We start from the raw sequence: 26,104 nt of genomic DNA, 5'->3' as shown, positions 1-26,104 counted from the left end.
GTTGGCTTGTGGTGGACATACAGAATGAGTGGACAATAGTATTACCAGGACCACACAGATCCTGAATGAACATAACAGGTCTCTGTACCTCTGAGAGTGTTCCATTTGTACGCTCTCAGAGTTAAGGAGCTCCTTCCAAATAACACATTTGAGAACCATTAGTACTAGTTGGACTCATACTATGCCATAGTGTCGTAGTAAATCAGTGTGATACAGATTGTGAAGAAAACCTGGAGACTTGACCATTTTTATAGTGTTGTGTAAACAAATAAAATACAAACACACTTGTCCATGTACAGACATATTGATGACCCCTGAGTGTGTGTGTGTGTGTGTGTGTGTGTGTGTGTGTGTGTGTGCGTGCGTTGGGGTGTGGGGTTTTGGGGGGAGGGGAGTGAGTGGTCGCTGAGGCACAGGCTGTGACTGTCCGTCCGTCTAGACTTCGCTCCCATCCAGGCCGTCTGTCCACGCGTCCCAGTGCATGCTGGGATGCGGCGGTCTCATACATGGAAGCCTTTCTCCTGCTGCTGGATCAGCTGCAGGCGCAGCGTCTGAATGCTGCTGACGATCCGCCGCTGATGGCCGATCAGCTCCACCCCCACGCGCCGCACATCTCTAGGGCGAGAGGGGAACCGCAGGCACGCACGCACACACGGACAGGCAGGTACACATGCACAAACGCACAGGCAGGGACGCATGCACACACACACACACACACACACACACACACACACACGCAGGGACGCCCGCACACGCGGACAGGCAGGTACACATGCACGCACGCACAGGCAGGGACGCATGCACACACGCACACACACACAAGCATGCATGCACTCGCACGCACACACACACACACGCAAGGACGCAGGCATGCACACATGAACATATACACACACACACACACACACACACACACACACACACACACACACACACACACACACACACACCTTTGAGTAATGTGAAATTAAATCTTTCCTACATGTTGCAGAGGTCTTAAAGACAACATCAGTTTGGATCATGCAAGACTAAAAGTGTCATGAGATTTCAGCCATTTGCCAAGTGGTTAACCCGCTCTGGAAAAGACCAGTGTTATCATGTCCACTACAGGTTTTTGTTGTGTGTTTGTTTATTTTTTCTAAAGTGTAGTTGCTTTCTAATGTTTAAACCTGAAAACATGGTGTAGGCTACTTGGTACATGAATACTATGTATGTGAATACTCTCTTGCTTTTTACCACTGTATTTTCATATTTCTAAGTTTCAATGTCTCCATCTGGTGGCCAAAGAACGGCAGTACATCATTTTAAAGTTGAACGTTTTTATCTCATTGGTTAGAGACCAGTCCTACAACTACAACCTATCTCAAACCCTCACCCTAAACCTAACCTCCCACGGGGCAGCACACCTTAACCTTAACCCATGTCTAACCAATGACTAGTCTAAACTAAGTATGCACCCCAACTAAGTACATTTTAAGTACTGTATTTAAGTACAGTTTTGAGGTATTTGTACTTTACTTGAGTCTTAAATGTTCAGTATTCCTACATAAATTATACTCTACTACATTTCAGAGGCAAATATTGTAGCCTGCTTTTACTCTACTACAATTATTTGACAACTTTAGTTACTAATTACGTTGATGATTATTACAAAACATACATTAACACTTTTATTACAGCATTTATTGAAAAATTAGGATCTAATTCACGCCATCATTTTTTAAATTTGAGCTCTTATTTTGAAAAGCCGCATCTCCGGTCCACTAGCAGTAGACATAACCTAGGAATCTACACGGAGCTGGGCAGGCAATGTTTACAATGTGAATCCAGACCGGAAAAATTAGGCTTCAATTGACAAAGGACTAAACCTGAAAACATGCTGTGCTTGGCATGCGAATACTATGGAGATAGTAATACACATAATGTGAATTCAACCACCAGATAGCCCACTGTACTGTATTTTCCTTTGTCTAAGGTCCGAGGACGCCTTCTGGTGGCCAAAGAACGGTAGCACATCCTTTTAACCCATTCTGACTGAGACAAGATTCTACAAAAATGTTTCCATATCAGTGGTTCTCAAACTATTTCATGTCAAGGGCCCCAGCAATGTTATGTAATTGGCTGCCGACCCCCATCTGAAAAAAATTTGTTCCAGGGACCCTCCCAGAAGCAAAGATATTCGTTAAAAATGTTCACTGTGAAAGAATATATATTCAAAGATTTGCATGCATTTTAACGATTTAAAAAAAGAGCTAAAGTATTGCTTAAAACAGCAAAAGGGGTTCCCGTCCTGAATGGGTTAAAGTAATCTACAGATGGTTCAAAAAGTATACTTGTATACTAGGGCATTAACGACTTGAGATTTTTCCCAGTCGACTTGTCGGACAGTAAAGTTGAAGTCGTATCGATTTATCGTTTCTGGCGGCGGGGGGGGGGGGGGGGGGGGGGGCGGACGCGGACGCGCGGGGGGGGATTTAACAGGGGCGGGTGGAGCTGCCGCGCGCTCAAATACGGAGCATGTCAAACAAAGCACTGCGCATTCAGTGCCAGTGGCCTCTCCAATATGACACAGTCACAGTGCATGTATCATCTATATCAGAGGTTCCCAAACACCGGTGCCGGTCCGCGGGACACGTGGCACTGGTACGCAAGAGGGGAATTCAAAGTTTTGCGTCGTTTAAAAATGTCCAATCTTTGTATCTTTAGCAGCAGCAGCTGTAGGCTATTTTGTGACGATCGCGTTAATGAAACCAAACGCTACACGCGGTTCCGGTACAGGATTATTATTTCATGTGAATCATGTCAAAATGAAAAGATGATGTTATCCAGGTAAAGTAGTGGTATTGGCACACAGCGCAGCAGCAGCACCGAGAACACAATAAGAGATATAACATTATTATTCTCCTCCTCCTCCTCCACAACTCGATAACGTTCTCATGTTAGTTTGTTACTCATTTTCTGAGCCATGCAAATAAACAACAACCCGCACTGACCGGAGACAGAGAGGTTCATGTGCGCTGCGCGTAAAGCTTAGCCAGAAACAGACAGTCATTGCGTCAGCATGAATGTAGACTCGGGAACCCAGACGTTATATTTCCAGCACGGAGGTGAGGGGGATATCGTTTGGGGGTAACGTTTGCGTGCTTCTATCTGTTACTTCTCTGACACAGCGCAGTTCAAACAGACTTCAGCCAGTCTCAATAGTGGGACACCGCGCACTGAGAGCCACATAGCCTACACAGCTGCATTTGGTTTTTAATTAAGGGCGCGTTCTGAATGCAATGAAAAAAGGGGAGAAAAAAAAAAAAAAAAGCTCAACTTTCGACTCGCGCTGCTGCGAGTCGACTCGTGACTCGTTTATCGATAAATCGGTTTTTTGATGAATGCCCTATTGTATACTATGTATGTATGTCAAATCATGACAAAGATGGCAACCACAAGCCAATATGCTCACTGACTATGTTTGTCGTATGCACTCACTCAATAGTCATCCTGGCCAGAGAGTCCAGGGAGTCGCAGCCCGCTGCCATGAAGTTGTTCTTGTACTGACCCATCTTGATGGAGTCCAGCCAGTCCTCCATGGAGATGAACATGGGATAGTCCATCACCTCTCCCACTGGAGACTCTGGTAGACTGGAAGGCAGGCAGGCACGCACACACACACACACGCACGCACGCATGCACGCAACTACAATTAATTCTTGTCCACAAGCGATTTGAAAAGAAAAACATATTTGAACTGGCCAACCCCTGGCGTGAGAATCTTATATTATACCCCCCAGGTGACAGTGAAGTTACTATTTAATGGTCACTTCACTGTCATTTGAAAATAGCTGGTGTAAAAGATCACAATGCATTGCATGCACTTCCGGCACTAAATGTGCTAATGGCAATAGAGTATCCACCAGGGATACAGGGAACTAGCCTGGTTAATAAACCAGACTAATATCGCACGGACCGCGGGATATTAGTCTGGGGAGGCTCAGCTTGGATTTCATTTCCAGGGAAACATTTTCTCTTTGACGCAATTGGTCAGAGCTACTGTCAGTCAAAGGTCTCAAGCATTGAAAGTCACTGTACCAAAGCCCGCCCATATTGCATACCGTGTCCCGATTGGCCGCCCACATTCTCTGGTGTAGGAAATGGGCGTACAATTGAGCCTCTCCAGACCGAAATCCGCCGGCAGGCAATTTATTTTTGCCAACGGCTGATTCCGTCTGGTTTATTAACCAGGCTAACAGGGAACAGGGCAGTTCTAATGTGTTGTACCTGTGTATATCCTCCACCAGGTGGCAGCAGAGGGCTGGGTTTCTAATGTGTTGTACCTGTGTATGTCCTCCACCAGGGGCAGCAGAGTGCTGGGGTTTCGGATCAGCCTGTCCAGGAAGGAGACCACGTCGGTGAACTTGGGCCGGTGGCTCCTCTCCTTCTGCCAGCAGTGCAGCATGAGCTGGTGGAGGGCCACGGGACAGCCCATAGGGGCAGGGAGCCTGTAGCCCTCCTCTATGGACAGGATGACCTGGAGAGAGAGAGACACACACACACACACACACACACACACACACACACACACACACACACACACACACACACACACACACACACACACATTTTAAAATGTCTCAAAGGGGGCGTGGCCTAATGGCTCAATAGCACACCCTACAATAGTTTGTGCTTGAAGACCCACAATACGGTTTCACCTACATGTATGCAAATTGGTACACACCTGTATCATGTCCCGACTTACAAAAAGCCTCTTTGCACCATGACCTACACCAAACAGGAAGTCAGCCTTTCTTTTTATTGTGGCATTTTGCCGCAATTTATACCATTTACACGTGTCACACTTTAACAAACTCCTCGTATCAGGACGGTCAATTCCAAATCAAACTCGCTCAGTGTCCACAAAATAACGTGACGACCTTAAATGAAAATGTATCGAAAGTGTGAGTTTTCGTAAAATGGCGTGACAGTGGCGAAGTGTCAAACTTCAATGCCAAACAGAAAGTGAAAATAGCAGTTTTTCTTTTTTATGTAAGACGACCTATTGAACTGATTGACTTGGGGGTGGTGTCATTGGACTTGGTTCAGAGTCCTTGTCCTTCATTGGTTAACTTAGCCCTGCCCCCTCTTCTGATTGGTCGATATTTGATAGTTCCTATTTTGTCCTATAACTTTTCAATGGTTTGAAAAGTTCCCCACCCCCTCTTGTGATTGGTCATTATGTCATAGTTTCTATTATTGTTCAGATTTATAGTTTGCTACGGTTTCTTTGTTAGTTTTAACATTAACCGTGCTATCTAGCCCCTCTGAAAGGATTACAGCTTCACATAGGGTCAAAGTATTTACTCGAATCTCGGCCATTCGCAATCTAAAATAACGTAACTCCTTGTATTATATATATTTTTATTATATGATTTCATACATACATTTAACACAACGAGCCTAGCTGTCTTAAATCGGGTTAGTTGTTAGCCCTTGTTCAGGCCTTGATTAGATTAGTAACCGTTTGATTAGACTTTCGATTAGGTAAAAAACCTGTATATGAGACAAATACACATAATACATTCGTCATTGTACATTACAGGTTTTACAGCATAACACACAGATAGCATTATTCATTAGTTGCATGAATTTATATTTACCATTGGTCAGTGTGAGGCTGCTTAGTTGCTGTGCATTGTTGATACACAGGTTTGGTTCATCATGCACAATGTACATGAGGCATGGCTCCCTCTTTGTTTAGGAACTGAATCACAAGAACCCATGCTAGATTATTTAACCCCTGTTCTGCCTAGGAGCATCATCAGCCTTTCCTGTGATTGGCTGTTTGTGTCAGGCCCTCAGCCATTGGTTAGCTTACTGGCTGTTTGTCACCCCCAGGCAATGGAACCAGGAAGTGAATCGAGCACACATGTGGTCACCGTGTGCTCAACATGCGCTCTTGTGCTCATCCCCCGCTGTGAGTTGAAAGGATGGTACCTTATCAGATCTCCTGCTGTGTCAGGGTTGGGACAGGACATTATAACCTCTAGTCTCTGTATGACTATACTTCACTATTATAAGCAGTTCAACACATGACATTACTGCTTTACAATAATTACATTTCTATTGATTATTATAACTTGTTAGTAGTAGAAACAGTTGATGTACTGACAGTTGGTATACTGTCTTCCCTTTGAGAGAGAGAAGTGCCTACACTTCACACCTCTATGTTAACCCAGCTAGTCAGGGCTCTGGGATAAGGATCACAAGTGACAGTATGTATTGGTACATTTTGCAATGCACATCTTATTAATAGGAATCCAACGCTGAGCCATAATCAGCGCCACAATTATTTCCCATAAAAAACCCAACACTTAAAAACTGAAAAATGTTAATGAAGAGAATATGCAGAAATAGCCTAATCAATGTATGTATTTCTATTGTTTTATTCAAAAAAATAGCACAGTAGGCCTATGCAGCATTATAGATACGGCGAAACATGGCGTCCTGCACAAATGAGTCATTCATTTCAACATTACATTGGAAGTAATGACACTTTGCTTAAATTGAGTGGGAACAAAGTGTTGTATACTAACATAATTTGCATCCCACTTTTCAAATTGCATTTTGTGGCTGCACGGATTCAGAAACATTAAACAGGTTTTCAAAGAGATTGTTCCTGCCAGGCAAGTACATGTGATGGTCCACTCAGACCCCCACTAGCAGACAAGAGCACGTATTTTCATTCCTATGGGTGAGGTCACGCAGCACACTAGTTCTCTGGTTTGGTGTTTTTCCTCTATCTTTTACTTTTATTTTTTTTATCTCAGTCTGTTTTTCAAATGGAGTTAGGGAGGCAGCTGCCTCTATTGTAAATACACCCCTGGTTCAGTTCCCTTACAGCTCTGCCACCTTTTCATCCCCAGCATGTATTCCTGATGTGAGGTGGGTTTAAGTTCTCCTGCTGTCCTGGCATGAGCAGCGTTCGTGTCTGAATTCTGAAACCCCCCTAAGACCCACTAAGCCTCCACATTTCACACATTTCCTGCAAGGATAAATGTTTGTTTGTCCTCGGAGGAGGAGGGAGTCGGTCGTGCATGGAACCTTGCATCTCCGTAAGGTTCAACATCTGGTTCTCGCTTTGTTTTCCCTTAAAGAATGACCTGCTGCATCATAATGTCTATACCTGAATCCATGCTATATAACTTAAGTGCACAACAAACAGGATATGTGTACATTAATCCATGCTATAAACTCAAAGCCAGCCAATGACTGGAGGGGTGTGTGTGTGTGTGTGTGTGTGTGTGTGTGTGTGTATTACTATTCTGAATCTGTTCTTGAGAGATTAGGGTAGGAGTTATGCCTATAGTTACTTAGTTCTAAAACATGGTTGTGCACCCAAATTAGCGGATCTACAAGCTCAGAGGAGCACATGGGGATGTGAGCTTGAAGATCATCTATTTTCAGCTTCATAGGTTTAGGTTAAAAATGGCAAAACAAGAAGTAAAAAAACAGGCATTTGTAAAATTGTCGCCCTGAAATGTTATGCTATGGTTGACTGATTGATTGAAGAGTTTATTAACAGTTTTGGAGAATTAACTGTGGATGACACCATGAAGCATTAGACTTGTTTACAATAGGGTCCACCATGTTCAATTCATCATAAGCTCACAAGAATAGTAATACAAACGTGCGTGCGTGTGTGCGTGCGTGCGAGTTGTGGAGGCAGCACACTGTGGCTTGGCCTATGCACTGCAGCTTACGGCATATAGAAAAGCACTTCTAAGCAATTCCCAAAAAGCACAAAATCCCCCCGCCAAAACCCTGAGACCTTGCGTGTTCGACTGTGTGTGTGTGTGTGTGTGTGTGTGTGTGTGTACGTGCGTGTGTGCATGTGTGAGAGGGATGAGGGGATTAAGGAGGGGTTTTCACACTCAGTGAGGAGAGGGATGAATGTCTTCCTTCCAGCCATCATTCCAATCCCCTGACCGCAGACCTGCGATCAGCCAACCTCTGTCTGCTCAGCCAACCTCTGACTGCTCTCTCTCTCTCTCTCTCTCTCTCTCTCTCTCTCTCTCTCTCTCTCATGCTTTTATCTCTCTCCTCACCTCAACCCCTGGCTTTCTTCCTTTTCAGTCATTCTCCGCACATCTCTCATTTTCTCGGTCTCCATTTCACCGTCCACCACTGAGCACAATTGAACCATTCAAAAAGCCAATTCTGTGCCCCAGGCCCCAGCAGCATGCCCCTTCTTCATACAATTGACAATTCAGGCATTTAGCAGACACTGTAGTATTAATACAGAGCGACTTATAGTAAGCAAGAACAACAAATGGTAATACATCAAATACATAGAAATAGTCATCAAGGATCATAATGTAAGCTAAGAACCTTCGTCTAACAGTAGAATGTGTACAATGACACTATAACTATACACTATAGAGTGCTATGTCATAATACATAATATGCTATCTAAATTACATAATTTAGCCTTTATATATACGGCTGTAAGGTCATAGAGGCTAGTGCAAGACAAGTGCTACGGCAACACAGCAAGTTCTGCGGGCTAAGGTGGAGTCTGAAGAGGTGGGTTTTCAGACTACAGTGGAAGAATGGGAGTGAGTCTGCAGTTCTGATTGCAATGGGAAGTTCATTCCATAGTAGTTCATTCACAGGACAAAGTGCCGTGTTTTTGTCCTTCTACGCACCATCGTCCATATCTCTCATTTATTTCACTCTGGCAGCGCAGGTCACATCGGTGCCGTCAGGCAGAAATCTGTTATATCCATAGTTCACATTTTTTATGCCTTATTCTAGAAGTTTGGGGGCGGCAGTGGCTCAAGTGGTATAGCGGCCGCTTGGGAATCGGAAGGTTCACGGTTTGATTTGTCCTGTAAAGCCACTTTGAAGCACTATATAAATCACATCTATTATTATTATGTAATGCACATTGTAAAGAACCTTGGATAAAGGCGCTATGTGTGATTCGACATGTATGCTTGTAGATCACCTATTTTCACAATTTATAAAAAAAAAAAAAAAACTACAATGGCATGCACAAAATAGGGACTCCGGGTTAAAGGTTGAGTCGGTTATGTATGTATTTATTTATTTATTTTTAATAAATAGTCAAGGAAAAGTATTAACCAGAACTTGCACTCTGGTAAAGTGCCTGTCAACCACAGCAGCTATTTTTGCAGGATGCAACAATAGCAGTGCCAACTTGCTAATGTCACTGTGTGTGGGGAGAAATCCTTTGCCATGACGACCAAATTGGGGAGAAAAAAAGCAATACAAAATAAATAAAAATATACTTGTGTGATTAAACAATGGCTATGTTGGATCCATCGGGACACAGGTTTTCGGGGATACAAGGTTTCCGCCTGACCGCCGCAACAATGTCATAATCATAAAAAAACGCTGTTTATTTACGCCATTACTTAGGAAAGCGCTACAGTACGATCATCACTTGGTTCTCATAAAGCATGGCTAATGTAAAACGTGTAACTCCCCTCTGGGCTGTCGGGACGAGGAAACGTATCGCTGCATAAACGTCAGTGTGAGCCAGACGAACGAGCCTCGGCTCTAATTTGTGGAGCAGGATTTATGGCTATTATTACATGCACCATTAAGGCCGCCACGCTGCCCCCTTGAGGATGATGATGTGCGATGATCAGTTTAGAAATGTCTCCTCACGTCTCCGCTGCATGTTGTTTAACCACAATGGATGTTCATGCTGCTAAGATCCAGTCCTATAGGGCATAGCAGTGGGCGTGGTATTCTGTCACCACTGAAAAATCTGCCATTCATTTGTTTTCCCCATATAGAGATTTACACAAATATTTAATATCAATTGTTTTAAGCATAGAATCAAGCCATTCAGGATCCTGGTGATTCATGACCATATAGAACCATATAGAATATGTTTTGAATATTTAATTATATGATTTTATGACCCTAGAACCCTAGAACACTAAACATGGTTGATTTTCACCAGGACGATTATATTTTTGAAATGTTGCTTACTGTATGTCTGAGGTGGTTGGGTCTTTCAGCCCCTTCATGATGCTCAGTGACATCATAGAAGATAGGTTTGTTTCCCAGCCCACATACCTGGTCTTTCCTACCATAGACATATAAAGGTATGCACGGCTCTGGAGCCTACCGTATTTCTTTATATCTATGTTTCCTACTATATATTTACTATATATACTATATTTTGATGAGAAATATATTTTATGGAACATTTTATATTGGGTAAAATGAGTGATGGTGTAACAAAAAATATGTTTAGTGTTCTAGCGTTAAGAAATATGCTTTGTTTAGCGTTTATTTTTTAATCAAAAACACATACATTTATGTGTGGGGGCTGACCTGACATAGGGACCACAGATGACTATTGCCATGGCAGACCCCTGCAGTGTTTGTGGCCCTGGGTGGGGGGCTCCTGGTGTGACTATTGCCATAGAACAGTTGGGGTAGCATTAACCATAGATATAAAAAATATATAGATGCCTCATTGGCCGCTGCAGTTCATTGGAGCGACGTGTCTCTGTTGAAGACAGGAAGTAAAGTGGAAGCGCTGAAGGCATGCTGCGTCGCTGCCCAAGTGACGTCACTCATGCGACTCCTTCATGTCTCTCCCTGCCACTCAAGTGACTACTTGCCAATCACAGCGCGTATTTAAAAAACGTGCATCTGATTGGCCTACCGAACGACCCCTTCCGTTACACATGCTATGCTTCGCAAGGAATCTCGGGAAAGCTTGCCTCCATGTTGCCTTCAAGAGAGACACACGCCCCAGAGCCGAAGGAGGCGTCTACCTTTTTATGTCTATGCCATTAACACCTCCTGGTAGAGACTTTTTTTTCTCTGCCTCGTAGCTCTGTTCCTTGTATCATTCAAATTTTGCACTGAGACACCATTCGATCTTGAATGGGCTCTAACTATAGATTACACACAACAAACGGCTCGCTCGTTGCCAACCATCCGGTGTGCGGAGTAAAAATTCATGGATGGCAATAACGGCAGTCTGGGCTATTTTGGTTAGATATTCTTGCCAGGAAAAGAGTAAATCGATAATTGATGGTGTCTTTATTGTGATACTGCACTTTTATGCGCTGTATCTGTAACTTTTTACTGCTGTGCTGCAATCAGAACTGCAGCATCACTCCCAATCTTCCGCCGTAGTCTGAAAACCCACCTTTTAAGACACCATCATGGCCCATAGCACTTACCCTAGCCTAGCCCCTTAGATAGCACTTTTTAGACTTAAATAGGATTTGAAACAGACTTATAGCATGTCATGTAGACAGCACAATAATTGCATTGTATGTAGTCATAGCACTTCATAGTACATACAGTATGTATAGCATAGTATAGTATGATGTATAGTTTATATGTATAGTGTCATTATATAGATATGTTCTAGTTACGTTCTTAGCTTACGCATGTTTCATGATAAATGCATTTTATATATGTGATGTATTCCCATGCCTTTTTGTTCTTGCTTAATGTAAATCTCTCTGGATTAAGAGCGTCTGCTAAATGCCTCTCTGGCGGGATCCATAACTGATCTGAGCGCGTGCGGTAGGAATACTCACGTCCTGATTGGACATCTCCCAGTACGGCCTCTCGCCATACGACATCACTTCCCACATGACGATGCCGTAGCTCCACCCGTCGCTGGCCGACGAGAACTTCCTGTACGCGATGGCCTCCGGCGCCGTCCACCTGATGGGGATCTTACCCCCCTGTGCACGCACGCACACACACACACGCACACACACACACACACACACACACGCACACGCACACGCACACGCACACGCACACGCGCACACGCACACGCACACGCACACGCACACGCACACGCACACGCACACACACACACACACACACACACACACACACACACACACACACACACACACACACACACACACACACACACAGACTTTGTGGATCGGCTATATTCATTCTCTTTTATTTGAGAAATGTCTTACATTAAAACAAATGTTTGATGTTCTTTCAGAATGGCATGCCCAAAATAAGGATGCCAAGGGGCTTACATAATGCACTACATTTACATACACTTTATATACTTGTGAATTAATTTAAACAACACCTTGTGAGCGTTTTGCAGCATGAATACATTTCCACCTCATGAAACATAAATGAATGACATTCCAGACAAAGGTTTTTTTTCCCGTCCCTTCCAGCGCTCTGTCTGCCCCCCAACCAACCAACAACAACAGGGTGATTTACTTTCAAACTAGCCTTTCAAAGCATAACAGCGCTTTCTACAAAAGTCATGCAGAATTAACAGCTACTGTATGTCCTGCCTGCCGGCTGGCTGGCTCAGGCATTAAGGTACTATGCTTTATTATGGTAATATGCATTAAGAAATAATGGTAGAACCCTAGGCGGCGAGCGTCCGCTCTTGCAAACGAGGCCAATATGGTTGTGAAAGCGCCACAGCTCTCATTAACTATTTTTCTACCAGATACGTATATGTACCCTGCCGCTAGGGGACGTTGTTTGCTAGGTCTGTATATACACACCCCAACGTATAATGGTTGAGGCCCACAGCAGCTTTTAATATTGATCCGGTTGCTATTGCAACGCCCCGTCACCACCAGCTATGGGACGTTACATCTGAAGTCCATTTACCTCGGTTACAAGCAGGGTTTTCAAACCTCCGTAAATTGGAATTTTGCAGAGCTGTCCTTGGTGGATCTTCTGCCATCAAAAGTTCGGATATAATTTGTGACTTAATTTGCACGGCATCACTCCCGAGTCCCGACACGTGTAAACGTTTCTGACGACAGGTAAACAGTGTGCGCTTGCGAGAATTATAGCAAAGTGTGTGTGTTGAGTGTGTGTGTGGGGACGGGCAAACTCTTTCTCTTAAAGTGGACGCGGATGGTGGCACAGCTTAACGTCGTTCATGCTAATAGCTAGCAGCAGAGAAATAATGAATGGCCTTGATAGCAAGTGTAGCTGAATCCCCTACCCCGGCTGCAAAGTAATATGCTATATTCACTCCATCTTCAGTCAATGACTTGACATGACTTTATTACCAGTGCTGGAAAGTTACTTAAGAAATAGGCCTATAACAATTACTTCCACATTTGAGTAATAATAGTAATAAGTTACTATTTTCCAAACGTAACTCGTTACTAATTGTACGAGCCTTGGTGGTACTGTGGGCTTGAGTGTTTATTTATAATGTTAGACTGGGTTGGGATGGAGTGGCTTTGCAGGCTACTGATACTGATAGAGCTAGACTGAGCTAGACTGATGGAAATGGATATGGGATATGGATATAGGAATGAATAGCGGATATGGAAACGATTAGCACTTGTCTGTACGTGTGAATTAACAGATGCGGAAGGGCGGGCCTTAAACCATCTGAATAGGGCAGCCCTGGTCAGAATAACTGTGGCATGGCAGTGGGGGGCTCGTACCGTGTTAGTCTATGCCAGAGATGTGTAGTAGAGAGAGTGCCGCCAATGAGGGGGGCAGGAAACAGCACCGTCATGTGACCCATGCAGCGCTTGAGAGTGACAGGCTGGAGTTTTAAATACATTGTTTTAGATAGATAGATAGATAGATAGATAGATAGATAGATAGATAGATAGATAGATAGATAGATAGATAGATAGATAGATAGATAGATAGATAGATAGATAGATAGATGAATGACAGTGCATGTGTGCTAATGCACGTAACGTTGTTTGGCAGAAGCAGGAGAGAAGTCATAGGCGACCGTGTTCAATGTTGTGCCGGAATTGCGATGCTGCCTGTCTGCCACGCTGTCTGCCATGTTCCGCGTGTGGCTCTGCTGAGACGCGGTCTAATTCCAAAAGGCGAGGTGTCGGGACATACCGTGGTCGTGTAGGCGGCCTCAGGGTCGTCCTCCAGAACTCTGGACAGACCAAAGTCTGACACCTTGCAGACCAGGTTGGAGTTGACCAGGATGTTCCTGGCGGCCAGGTCCCTGTGCACGTAGCCCATGTCCGACAGGTACTTCATGCCCGCCGCGATGCCACGCAGCATGCCCACCAGCTGGATCACCGTGAAGTGGCCATCGTGTTGCTGAGTAGAGAAAAGGAAACAGGTTTGAGCGGGGTGTCCATTTGGGGCACCAGGGGGATGTTGATTACCACCCCCGTCCCTGGCTTTCACATTTAACCTCAACATTCAGTTTTAATTCATATTTCATCCACGTCTGAATGTGATTTATTTTTGCAGATTAATCAGATTTTAGAACCACACTTACTCATTGACTGCCTAGAACTAGTTTGGATGGGTTATTAGGTTATTATTAATTATGAAAGCTCTGTAAAGTTATTATCAATCCGATTAGCTTGCGATTGCTAATGCTAGCGAAAAACTGTTTAAAATAAAACACCCTGCTGCTAGAAGTCACACAACTCACCCTGAGGAAGGAGTCCAGAGAACCGTTCTCCATGTACTCCACCACGATCATCACTGGTCTGCCTGCAAATGTGCACGTGTGTGCCCCGACGCAAGCACACGCACACGCACACGCACACACACACACACACACACACACACACACACACACACACACACACACACACACACACACACACACACACACACACACACACACACACACCTTTGAGTAATGTGAAATTACACCAGAGTGTAAGTGTGTTGCAGAGAAGACAACATCAGTTTGGATCATGCGTGTCATGAGATTTCAGCCATTTGCCAAGTGGTTAACCTGCTCTGGAAAAGACCAGTGTTATACATACACACACACACACGCGCACGCACCAGCTATTATTTTCAATGGAAGTTGCTCACTGGCGTTTGGAAGCACCCAGAACGACTGCATGTTCTCACTTTGGGCACCAACATTTGGTGCTCACAATGCGGAAGCGCTAACCTCCACGAACGCTCCTGAATCGGATCATGAATGAGCGCTCTGTATTAAACCCCAGCTGCTGCACACTCTTTTGGTCGTGCATGTATTTCAACCCGTCTGCAGTTCCAGCTTTGGAGCGTCTTCAACTTTTCCCAGGTGCTCTGGGGGCCTGGTTCTCTCCCGCCGTACAAACACCAGAGGAGGACGAAGCTCATTGGAGTACTTTACGCGCCACACCGCAGAAGAGTGAAGCACAGCCGTCCTGAACTAATAAGCAGATTTTCCCCCCGCCGGCAGGAAGTGTTGCTCCTGCATGCGGTGCGGTGCATGAAGGAAAACAAGCGCACCTGTTCCCGTTTCACCTGTTCCTCTCCCTGCTCAGGTAAAGTGACAGTCACAGCACACTGACTCTCTCACTCTTAATTAGTCTCCCTAGAACGACAACAACAGATGGACGGACGACGGGGAGAGGGAGAGAAGGAGAGAGAGAGAGAGAGAGACTCACACAGAGCGAGTGGAGCCAGTAAACAAAATGCCTCTCTCTATGACTGTGTGTGTGTGCGTGTGCTTGTGCGTGTGCGTGTGTGTGTGTGCGCGTGTGTGTGTGATAGTTTGGTGCACTGTTGGATAAGCAACCACGCAGAATGGCTTGTTCTGATGAGTCGCTCCCTATATGTAAAAAAACAGCTGTCATGTGTCTACACGTACGCGTGCGCGCGCGCACACACACACACACACACACACACACACACACACACACCCACACACACACACACACACACACACACACACACACACACACACACACACACACACGTACTTGCAGACGTGACTTTGTTAGAGTTACAGAAATCTTTGTAATGGCTGCACAGCAGCCTAATGTGAACTTAAAGACGGGGTGCCATGATTTTGCATCCCCCTATCAGGCAAATATTATTATTCTAGGAGGAAGTTTTCAAAAAAGTGTATAGAAAGTGTTACAATTATGTTTTTATGTGGCCACACTCACCCAAAGGAGTAATACTGTATGCGCGTGCATAGACAAATAGAAAGGCTAGATGGCTCAAGGCGGAGTCTCTGACGTAGTTCACCCGGTGGCCATCTTGCTTCGGGGCTACAGTACAGTATGTTAAATGGCAGCTCAAACAAAAACAGTCATAACTCGCTCAAATCTTGATGGATTTGGGTTAGTTTATTACAAACGTTGTCAACGTGGCTATGATTCAGAGGGTGAGCCATCTAGCTTTCTTATACTGTATATATCTATGTGAGCGTGCACGTCGGATCCGTAAGCAGGCTGTCTAACATGTGAGTAAAAGCAAAAAAAAAGAAAATAAATAATATTCTTAAAATTACTCGATTAAATGAAATTAAAGAAAGACGAGTTCCCTCGTTTTGGCACAGGCCAAAAGAGAAGAACGTGGAGAGAAGAACGAGGTCCTGCGTACTTATAACCGAATGCATACATTCGGTTATATTGGTTCAGCGGCGGCAAACATCAAAAACCTTTTGGCCAATCAAAAGTCCCTAATAATACATTGTTCAGAATGACATAATTGCTTCAGATTTCCACATTGAAACCAAACTGTTAACACACTGACTGCAGAAGCCAGTGACTTAGGTCCAATGGTCTTTTCAGTGGATTATGATAGATCCCGCTCTTCGCCAACATATGCATTTCCCTAGGTTGCTCCGTGGTTTTGAACTGATCAATATACTAGCGCTTCATTAAGCTAGCAATGTAAAGCAAACTTTTTTTAGCGGATTGTTTCTGGGTCGTGGGTTTCAGAGTAAAAGCGACCATGTCTTTCCGGCACCCAAGAGCTCCTATTTTGAAGGAATCCCGGCACCGATTGTGCTAATGAGAGAGAGAGAGAGAGAGAGAGAGAGATAGAGAGAGAGAGGGGAGTTGCACCATTCAGTTCACACGGGTGTGATTTTTTTTTCTGAATTGAGCGTCAGATTGAGGTGATTGCATTTATTATTTCACAATCACAATAATTTTGGCCCGCAATAATCATTTCATGACATGACACGTTTATTACAGTATGGTCCATTCCGTAACATGCCCAGAATATAAATTATGCTAAGGTTCATGTGGTTAAATCATATTCCCCTGTAAGTCGGCAGTCACATGGTGTGTGGGGGGTCAGTCTTCAGGGAACACATTTATCTTCACAGCTCCGTGTCTCTTTATACTGCATCTGTAAAATCAACCATATGTTGTTCTGTGCTGGGTTACCCATAAAATACTGCTGCTTAACTGCCATGCACACGCACACACGCAGGCGCACACACACACACACACACACACACACACACACACACACACACACACACACACAGACAGGCACACACACACACACACACACACACACACACACACACACACACACACACACACACACACACACACACACACACACACACACACACACACACACACACACACACACACACACACACACACACACACACACACACACACACACACACTCTCTGTCTCTGTCAGTCTGTCTGTCTGTCTGTCTGTCTGTCTGTCTCTCTCTCTCTGGATTACTTTTCCTGTGGATTTACTGCATGTGGATGTTGCCTTACGGGGACTAGGTGGATTTTCCTTTAGATTATGTGGATTTACCTTTCCTTGTGGACTTTGGATTTACCTTCCATTGTGGACTAGTCTATGTGGATGTTACTAGAGGTGTGCATCTCCATTGCCCTGTGCAGAAGGAAAAACACTAGCCACATGGACCCATCATAGGTCATAACAACTCCAATACCGTTTGGCCTATACACAAGAGCACAAATCTGCTGTTTTGAAGATGGAAATCAGAAAAAAAAAATCACGTACATTAGGGAAATTACGGTACGGATCTTGCTCATTAAGTCCAACACACCAAATGAAAGTAATCCTTCTCTGCCGTGCATTTCTCTGGTTGGAGCTCACAACTCTATGATGTGTGTGTTCTCACCCGCACTGATCCACGCAGACACAGAACATGTCCCAAACACTGCGGTAAACTTGTTTGATTTTACATAACGTGCCCCCGAAAAATGCTCATAGCTTATCAATACCGTGTCCTGACTCCCGACATACTGTCCCGACCTTGCATTAACTGTTTATTTTTCTACGAGGAGCGACGTGTGCATCGCCCTGGCTCGGCTAAAAACAAAGTGAAGCCTGACTTCGTCGTACGACGTGTCGCATGCTGAAAATAGCTGATTTGCGCCGTGTCCGCAACACATTTTGGCTTGTAGATTGTCTATTTTCAGCATGCGGAAATATGCAGGATGTGAGACCTTCAGAAACGTTTGCAAGATGCTGCTGGGCGCTGCCAAGAACAACATCCCCCGCGGTGTTCCCTGCTGGGATGACGAATGTGAACACCTACTGTACTTCACTGCTATACAGAAGCACAAACCAGCGAAGACAGGGACAAAGCAGCAGACGACCTATTCTGCAGGTTAAACGAGAAACTTGGGCTGAGACAGTGGAGTCAATTGACTTCACACACTCCAGTCGACGGGGCTTGCAGACCTTGAACAAGCTGACTGGAAGGTCAACAACTCCTACACAGATCACTGCAAACTCCATTGTGTCGCTCCTGCTGAGTAATGGAGGATTCCCTAACGCAGACAAGGACTTCACTCGAAAGCCAGCCAGTCAGGGTTTCCTCTCTTACTTTTGGTGACCACTCCCTCCAGTAATGACAGTGTTTTACTTACTTTTGGTGACCACTCCCTCCAGTTATGACGGTGTTTTACTTACTTTTGGTGACCACTCCCTCCAGCCTGATGATGTTGGGGTGGTCAAACTGGCCCATGATGGATGCCTCGCGCAGGAAGTCCCGCCTCTGGCGCTCCACGTAGCCGCCCTTCAGCGTCTTGATCGCCACGGCGATCTCCTTCTTCCCTGGCGACCGCAGGCGACCACTGCACACCTCGCCGAATTCGCCTGCATGCGTGGAAGACCCACACACACACACACACACACACACACACACACACACACACACACACACACACACACACACACACACACACACACACACACACACACACACACACACACACACACACACACACTCAGTGACGCATACAAATCGTTGCTGTCAAGCTGAAACCTTGTATCTCCAAATTATATTTAAATCAAACTTCCTCATATGACAGTGTCAAGCAAAGATAGGAGATCTACAAGCTCACAATGCATTGCATCGCGGCATGCCTGTAGCTTGTAAATCTGCCGTTTGATAATTATTGAACAAATGAAAAGTATTAACAACAGCTTGAGGTTGGATCCATCGAAACAGTGGTCCCCAAACTTTTTATCTCAAGACCCAAGAGTGCAAAACATCTCAATGTTTTGCCCGGCTAGGACCCAAGCTAGTGAAAATAGCTGATCTACGAGCTTGTAGATCGGCCATTTCCACTACTTCTCAAAAGATTTATTTTCCAATTCATGGAATCTCTTAGATTTTCTTAGATTTCTTCATGAATTGACAGAAAAAATATATAATTTTGTTTTTAATTCATGAAATGTTTTGAAATGATAATAATTAAAAACTAATTGTAGGAAACAAAAAAATAAGGGTTCCCAGAAAAGTAACAGATTTGGACATAGCAGGGTTCCACCACTTTGATGGAATACAAAAACAAACCACCGGGGGGCACTGTTGCAATTCCCAGCTTTTTGGGGGTTCTATAAGAAGCCACCTGGTTCCCCATCTCTGAATAATTCAGCCGTGTAAAGAGTCTCGCTGCAACCTTCCACAAGAAAAATAAAACAAAAAAGGAGCCACGGAATCTATTCTTAGCCCGTCTTTTGTTCTGTAAAGCCGTTAAAGCTTTAATATTCCCCGGTTGCGCGAGGCTATATGCACGGTGGAAGTGACAGCTCGATGCCGCCGCGCGGGGAGGAAAATAAGCACTGTGTGCTCAGTGCGGGGGACGAGAGCAGGATCAGAGCAATTACAAGCAGGAAGCTCAAATAGTGGGCTGGAATTCTGTGTCACATTACAGCACAGCTGCTATCAGCGCTAATGTGCCACATCCCTGTGTCCCACACGGCCTGCGCCGTGGTGTGTGTGTGTGTGTGTGTGTGTGTGTGTGTGTGTGCCTGCGTGCGTGCGTGCATGTACCTGCTCCTATGACTCTCTCGATGCGGATGCGTGTGGGGTCTATCTCCTTGGTGAACTCGTGCACGGCCTGGCTGGGGTCCTCGTAGGTATCTGGATCCACATAGGTCTTTATCCCTGGGAATGGAACTGAGAGAGAGAGAGAGAGAGAGAGAGAGAGAGAGAGAGAGAGAGAGAGAGAGAGAGAGAGAGAGAGAGAGAGAGAGAGAGAGAGAGGGAGAGGAGAGGGAGAGGGAGAGAGAGAGAGAGAGAGAGAGAGAGAGAGAGAGAGAGAGAGAGAGAGAGAAAGAGAGAGAAAATACTTTCAGATGGGGGTTGGCAGCCAAACACATACATTTTGGGGTTCCTTGACATGAAAAAGTCTGACATAGCAGCATATACTGTATTTTACTGAATTATTGATTTAATTTAATTTATAGACGGTTAAGATTTAGAAGATATCGGGCTCAGAACTTAATGGGTCCACATCTAGGATATTCTTTGTATTCTCACATAAGTGAAGGGAAAGCGCTTGGCTCTCCAAATTGAAATGTGGAGTGGGGTGCAGTCCTTAGGAAATGAAAGGTGTGAGGCTGTTCAAAGAGAACACACCACATACTGTCAGCACAGATTTCACAATTATGATTTTTTCCCCCTCCTCTCCTCTCCTCTCCTCTCCTCTCCTCTCCTCTCCTCTCCTCTCCTCTCCTCTCCTCTCCTCTCCTCGTCTTAATTCATCACTCCATCTCCCGTGTCTTCCTGCTCACTCTCCTTCAACCCCCTCTCCAGTTCCCGACGGCTTGGCCGTGTCTTTTCCTCCGACAGATGATTTAAAAACAAACTGTTGTGTGTGTGTGTGTGTGTGTGTGTGTGTGTGTGTGTGTGTGTGTGTGTGTGTGTGTGTGTGTGTGTGTGTGTGTGTGCGTACGTGCGTGCGAGAGAGAGAGAGTATAGAAAGGTAGACCATGGGGAGGTGTAGAATGGAGTGCTGCAACTAGATTAGCCTAAAAAAGCCCACAGAGGACATCACACTAACATTCAAGTGTGTGCGTGTGTGTGTGTGTGTGTGTGGGGGGGGGGGGGGGGGGAGGAAAGAGAGGTGTAGAGGAAGGGGGCGGAGGGTTCGAAGGAGCTTTTCCTTCTGTTGGTTTGTTTAAAGGCAGCAATCGATCACTTCTCCTGACATCTCCGTTTCCCTGCTAACCCTTCTGAGAGAGAGTGATGGAGAGAGAGAGAGAGAGAGAGAGAGAGAGAGAGAGAGAGAGAGAACACACAAGAGAGACTGAAGAAAAATAGCAAAGGGGGAAAAAAACTGAAAGGTAGAGGCGTTACCAATCGCTCAAATGCCGCTACGGAGAGAGGTGAGGGACACACTTCATTCCCCTTCACTTCAAAACAAATTGAGGCGTCTGTGTGTTTCTCAATAGCAGCTTTCTTTCCGGTGGAGAAAGTGATTGCGACGCACATTGGCCACCCGGCTCTCGTCTCAAAGGTGGGATGTCTGCCACCGCACAAACGCATAAACACGGCCAAAAAAGGCAGAGTTTGGGGGGGGGGGGGGGGGGGGTGCCTTTTGAACCTTGTTCTCTTTCCCCAGGCGTTGTTGCCCCCTTAGAACTCTCCAAAACAAACACGTTAGAGGTACATAGGAGAGAAAAAGTATCAGCGAAAAGTGAAAAAGCAGAGCCGTTAAGCTATGAGACACAGACACAGTGGTGAGGAAAGAACGTAGATTTTTGGGCATTTGTGGACAGCAGCATCACTGCATTGTGAAAAGAATGTGTTGAAAGTAAAAGTCCTGTTCTTTTTTTTTGCTTATTTTTAATAACCAATTTTTCACCCGGTGCCAATGCCTATAAGCCAGGGGTGGGCATATATGTTATCATTAGGCAATGAAAAGGTGAGGTTGCCTTACAAAAATGTAATTTATTCAAGCAAAACTTTGGTAAACAAAATGTGAAACATTTGACTCAAATTATAGGCTTAATGACAATTTTACGTCATGATGAAGAGCGCCCGCCCTCACACACAGGTGTGATTTTTTTTTAAACTTTCTACTTGCATGAGACGTTTCCTTTCCCAGCTGGGCTTCATGGCTATTTGCATTCACCGACGTTGTTGTCACCAATAAATCCAAAAAGGGGTGAAGGAAGGAAGACAGGTTCTCAATCACACTCACACGCAATTCACATGCACTTGCAGATTGTGTGCACTGTGAGAATAAATGGGCTTCAAAATAAAAGCAATGCATTTTTAGTCCACCCATAAGGTAATTAGAAAGTAGGTTTTATTTTCAAATTATCATGTAGTCTTTCGCGGGCCGGTCAGAGTCAGCCCGTGGGCCGTATTTGGCCACTTCTTATCACCTGACAGTGGGGAGTTTCCCCGGTAGGACGTACTGTAATGCTGACCTGACTCGGCCAGATGGGGGCGGTAATGATTCACAATACAGCCTCCATCTGGGATCTCTCAGAGATTGGCGTTGAACCACCCCACAGCCGGGACGAACCAATAAGCGGCCGTGGGATGGGATCTTAGCGAGACCGGGTGTGACGCCATCGAGAAGCAGCTGCTGCAACTGTATTTCCTATAACCTTAAATTGGGAAAATCCGACACGTATCTACAAATCTGACACGATAGTGAGGGGTTACGAAAAGGTGTGGAACCTAATGCTATTAGGCGTTCGTTAACACTTTTGTTGTTCGCAGGAGTTGCTAACTGTCCTACTTGTGTCATGGCACCCACTTTGAGAAACCCTGGTGTTGTAGACTGATTTGTTATTGGGCTCTTCAAAAGAGCTGACGAAATGTTTGATCTCTTCATGATCAGAATAATGTATACGCTGTGTGTTTGTGTGTGTGTACGTGTGCGTTTGTTCAGCAATGCGTGAATGAGTGAAAGTGTCCCAGTCGATTCAACTGGTATACTGACGTGCATCCATACATATCTGAATTACAGTGATCAAAGCTAGCGAAGCAGCACATAAAATCATGGTTTGATCACGCTGTTTGTTGTGCATGGGCGTGGGAGAATGCACGCATGTCAAACAGATCAATCCGTAAGTATTTTAGAGATAAATGCAGCGTCGGAGGAGCGAGCATAGGCAGAAATGTCCAGGCTGTCAATCCAACCTGCTCCAATCCTCTGGACTCAAGCTAATCAAATTCGCCTCGGAAGCACACATGTGGAAAAGGAGAGAGAGAGAGAGAGAGAGAGACACACACTTACCATGTCCATTGGGATAGTTGGCCCTCCTCTTCTCCTCCGAGCTCATCTTGGCCTTGATGTACCACTGACACCTGTGTACACACCACACACACACACGCACATGCACACGCACACACACACACACACACACACACACACACACACACACACACACACACACACACACACACACACACACACACACACACACACACACACACACACACACACACACACACACACACACACAAGCAAGTTATAAAGGATAGAGGGCGGAATGCTTCGCCCCCTGCTATTCATTTCAATGGAAGTTGCTCAGTGGTGTTTTGAAGCACCCGGAAGAACGCTCTACTTCCGCATTTGCCGACCAAATATTGGTGGTCAAATGCGGAAGTGCTACAGAGCGCTCAACATTAAACCTTCAGCATTGGCCAGCCATTCTGGGGGTTTGACACTCTCACCTTGAGCTCCAGCTATACAAATGCAATGAGTTGTGAGAGAAAAAGACTGCCACAGCATACAACCCTCAAAGCAGACAACACTACTTGATCTATCCTATGGTATAAACCGTGCTGCTATAAACCTTCTGCTGCTGGCTCAATACAAAGTTGGACAGTGTTTTATCCGCTCCCAAACTGTGTCGGACCCCTGTTACCTCCTGACCGAGGATTTACACACACATACACATACACATATATATATATATATATATATAATCCGTTAATCACACAATCAAAGACTAAATAATTTGCAGGCAGTAAGGGTATTCAATATAGCACTCACACCGTCACTATAATTATAGTTTGGTAAACTGAAATGAAAAAGAAAAAAATAAGTGGAGTTGTCCTGTCGCTGCCTTGAATTAGTTGGAATGTGACATTTAGAAGACAATGGCAAGTCGTCAACCCCCCCGCCGTGGGTGGGACAGGTGTGAAGAGCATTAGAAGAGATGCAGGGAGAGACTGGCCAATGGAATTGCACGAAAAACACGGTCATCTTGACTGTAGTATAGCAGGTGAGTTGAGTTCAGACATGCTATTGTTAATTGCCTGTGTCAGTTTGCTCATGCGTGTGGAGAGGGAAAGTAAAAGCCACTTTTCCACGTGGAAATGCGCGCGCACGAGGCACGTGCACGCACCCCCTGCTGATTGTTCAGCACCTCCTACTGCTATAAGTGGAAAAAATACAAATAGATCAACAAATCCGGGCTCATTGTGCGTGTGTGTGTGTGTGTCCGGAGGCACACTGTCGCGCGTGGTCGCGTCATTTGGGCGTCTAGTCAGGTCTCACTTTAATTCCTTCCGGGGCTTTGGGCGGTCCCGAGAGGAGACGCACATGGAAGCCTATTTAATGGCCTGTAGTCCTCTATTTCTTGGTTGGCGAAGTGGGCGTGAGAGTGACAAGTACATAGAAGTTGATCTATTGAAGATTCTGACCTTCAAAGTACATAATGTTTGTTTTGATTGTATTGCTGTATTGTTGTATTGTTCTTTCTGCTTTGGCAATGTAAACATATGTTTTCTCATGCCAATAAAGCCCTTTGAATTTATTTGAATTGACAAGTGAGTGACAAGATGTTGACACACAGACAAAGGCGCATTCTAGTGTAGGCTATACGGTGCTGCATTGCTACTTGGCTATCGAGTCGACTCTTTAGTCGACTGGTTAACGTACGTGCCATTGGAATGGGGAACCCGGGTTCGCCTCCTGGCCGAGGCTACACTAGTATTGGTGGCGGTGAGAAGGAGAAGGAGGATGATGATGAGGAGGAGGGCAGCGGAGGCTGAAGATAACGGGCTATTTTATAAAGTATAAAGTTATTTTCAATGTCATCATGGATCAGGGTTACAGTAAATGACAATGTAATTCAGCCAGGGGTGCCATGGATGAAAATATTACAGGGGTGATCTGAAGCAAACATGAGAACCACTGCTTTACATTTCTTCAGACGATTTTTCAATGTTTTGTTAACAATTTGGACAGAATGTTACTTTGAGGTGCCCACTGCCCAGATGTCTCCCTGTATCCCTCGACATGGCTTCACAATTCCCTCCCAGGGGGCGTTTGACTCTGTGAAAGAAGAAAACTACAAGTGAAAACCCGCCAGTGGATGGGCTGCAGGCTGCATCTGTTCCATTGGCTAGTGCCTATCACTGCCGGGTGACGCACTTCATTTTCACGCTTGTGTGCGGCTTCCATTTGACGCTGGGGCAAGCTGTTCCGGGAAGCTGTCGGGCGCGGAGGTGGAGCTTCTTTTCCATCCACCAGCTGTCTAAAAACCCCACGAAGAAGAAGGGCTTCAGGTCCTTCTGACGCCTCCGCGCGCGACAGTGTGCCTGCGGGGTCTGTGTGTGTGTGTGTGTGTGTGTGTGTGTGTGTGGACATGTGTCTCTGGAGATGTTAGGTGATGTGAAGGAGGTGTTGGGGGAATGAATAGGAACGGGTTCATGGGCACAGAAATAGCAGAATGTCGGCAATGCTAAGTAGATCAATGATCCACAGAAGTAGAAGAATAAGAATAAGAAGGCTAGGCTAGGCTGACTGTGGGATGTGCAGGCAGGAAGAACCAGGGCCCTTTTAACCTCTGAGCTGACGGCTAAAAGCATCGCGCAGCGCTATGCTGTGATAGTGCTCTGCAGCATGAGGCTGAGCCGCATTTAAACGTGACCTTCCGAACCCCCCCGCGTAGGACGATATGTGTGCTCTGTTTAGGGGAAAAAATACAATAATTCAGTGTACTTCAGCTGAGAGAGAGAGAGGGGGGGGGGGGACTCTTAGGTGGGAGGTGCAGGGTGTCAGAGGACAAAAGCAAACGGAGGACGAGAGGAGGATAGAGTCTGAACTTTAAAAATATATATATGCCGAAATTGTAATTGTGAAATTGTTGATCTATATTAT

At 45.2% G+C, this 26,104-nt stretch overlaps 1 protein-coding gene across 1 annotated transcript in view; it reads right to left on the bottom strand.

Annotated features, from left to right (window-relative positions):
* Window positions 1-302: 302 nt before the first annotated feature.
* Window positions 303-26,104, bottom strand: part of LOC310867207 (ephrin type-A receptor 6-like) — a gene marked incomplete at its 5' end in the record, with an annotated part of 252,731 nt that continues 226,929 nt past the window's right edge. The window contains 9 exon segments of the mRNA XM_083777088.1: window positions 303-615; window positions 3,481-3,633; window positions 4,326-4,519; window positions 11,589-11,738; window positions 13,876-14,085; window positions 14,429-14,490; window positions 18,654-18,839; window positions 20,023-20,148; window positions 23,228-23,298. Of these exon segments, the coding sequence (XP_083633214.1) occupies window positions 501-615; window positions 3,481-3,633; window positions 4,326-4,519; window positions 11,589-11,738; window positions 13,876-14,085; window positions 14,429-14,490; window positions 18,654-18,839; window positions 20,023-20,148; window positions 23,228-23,298 (1,267 nt within the window). The 3' untranslated portion in view covers window positions 303-500.

The sequence above is a fragment of the Protomyctophum parallelum genome, assembly GCF_964188405.1.
Source record: "Protomyctophum parallelum genome assembly, chromosome: 11".
Lineage (NCBI taxonomy): Eukaryota > Metazoa > Chordata > Actinopteri > Myctophiformes > Myctophidae > Protomyctophum > Protomyctophum parallelum.
Note: the sequence above shows the minus strand (reverse complement) of the source record. Positions and strands in the feature narration are given on the sequence as shown.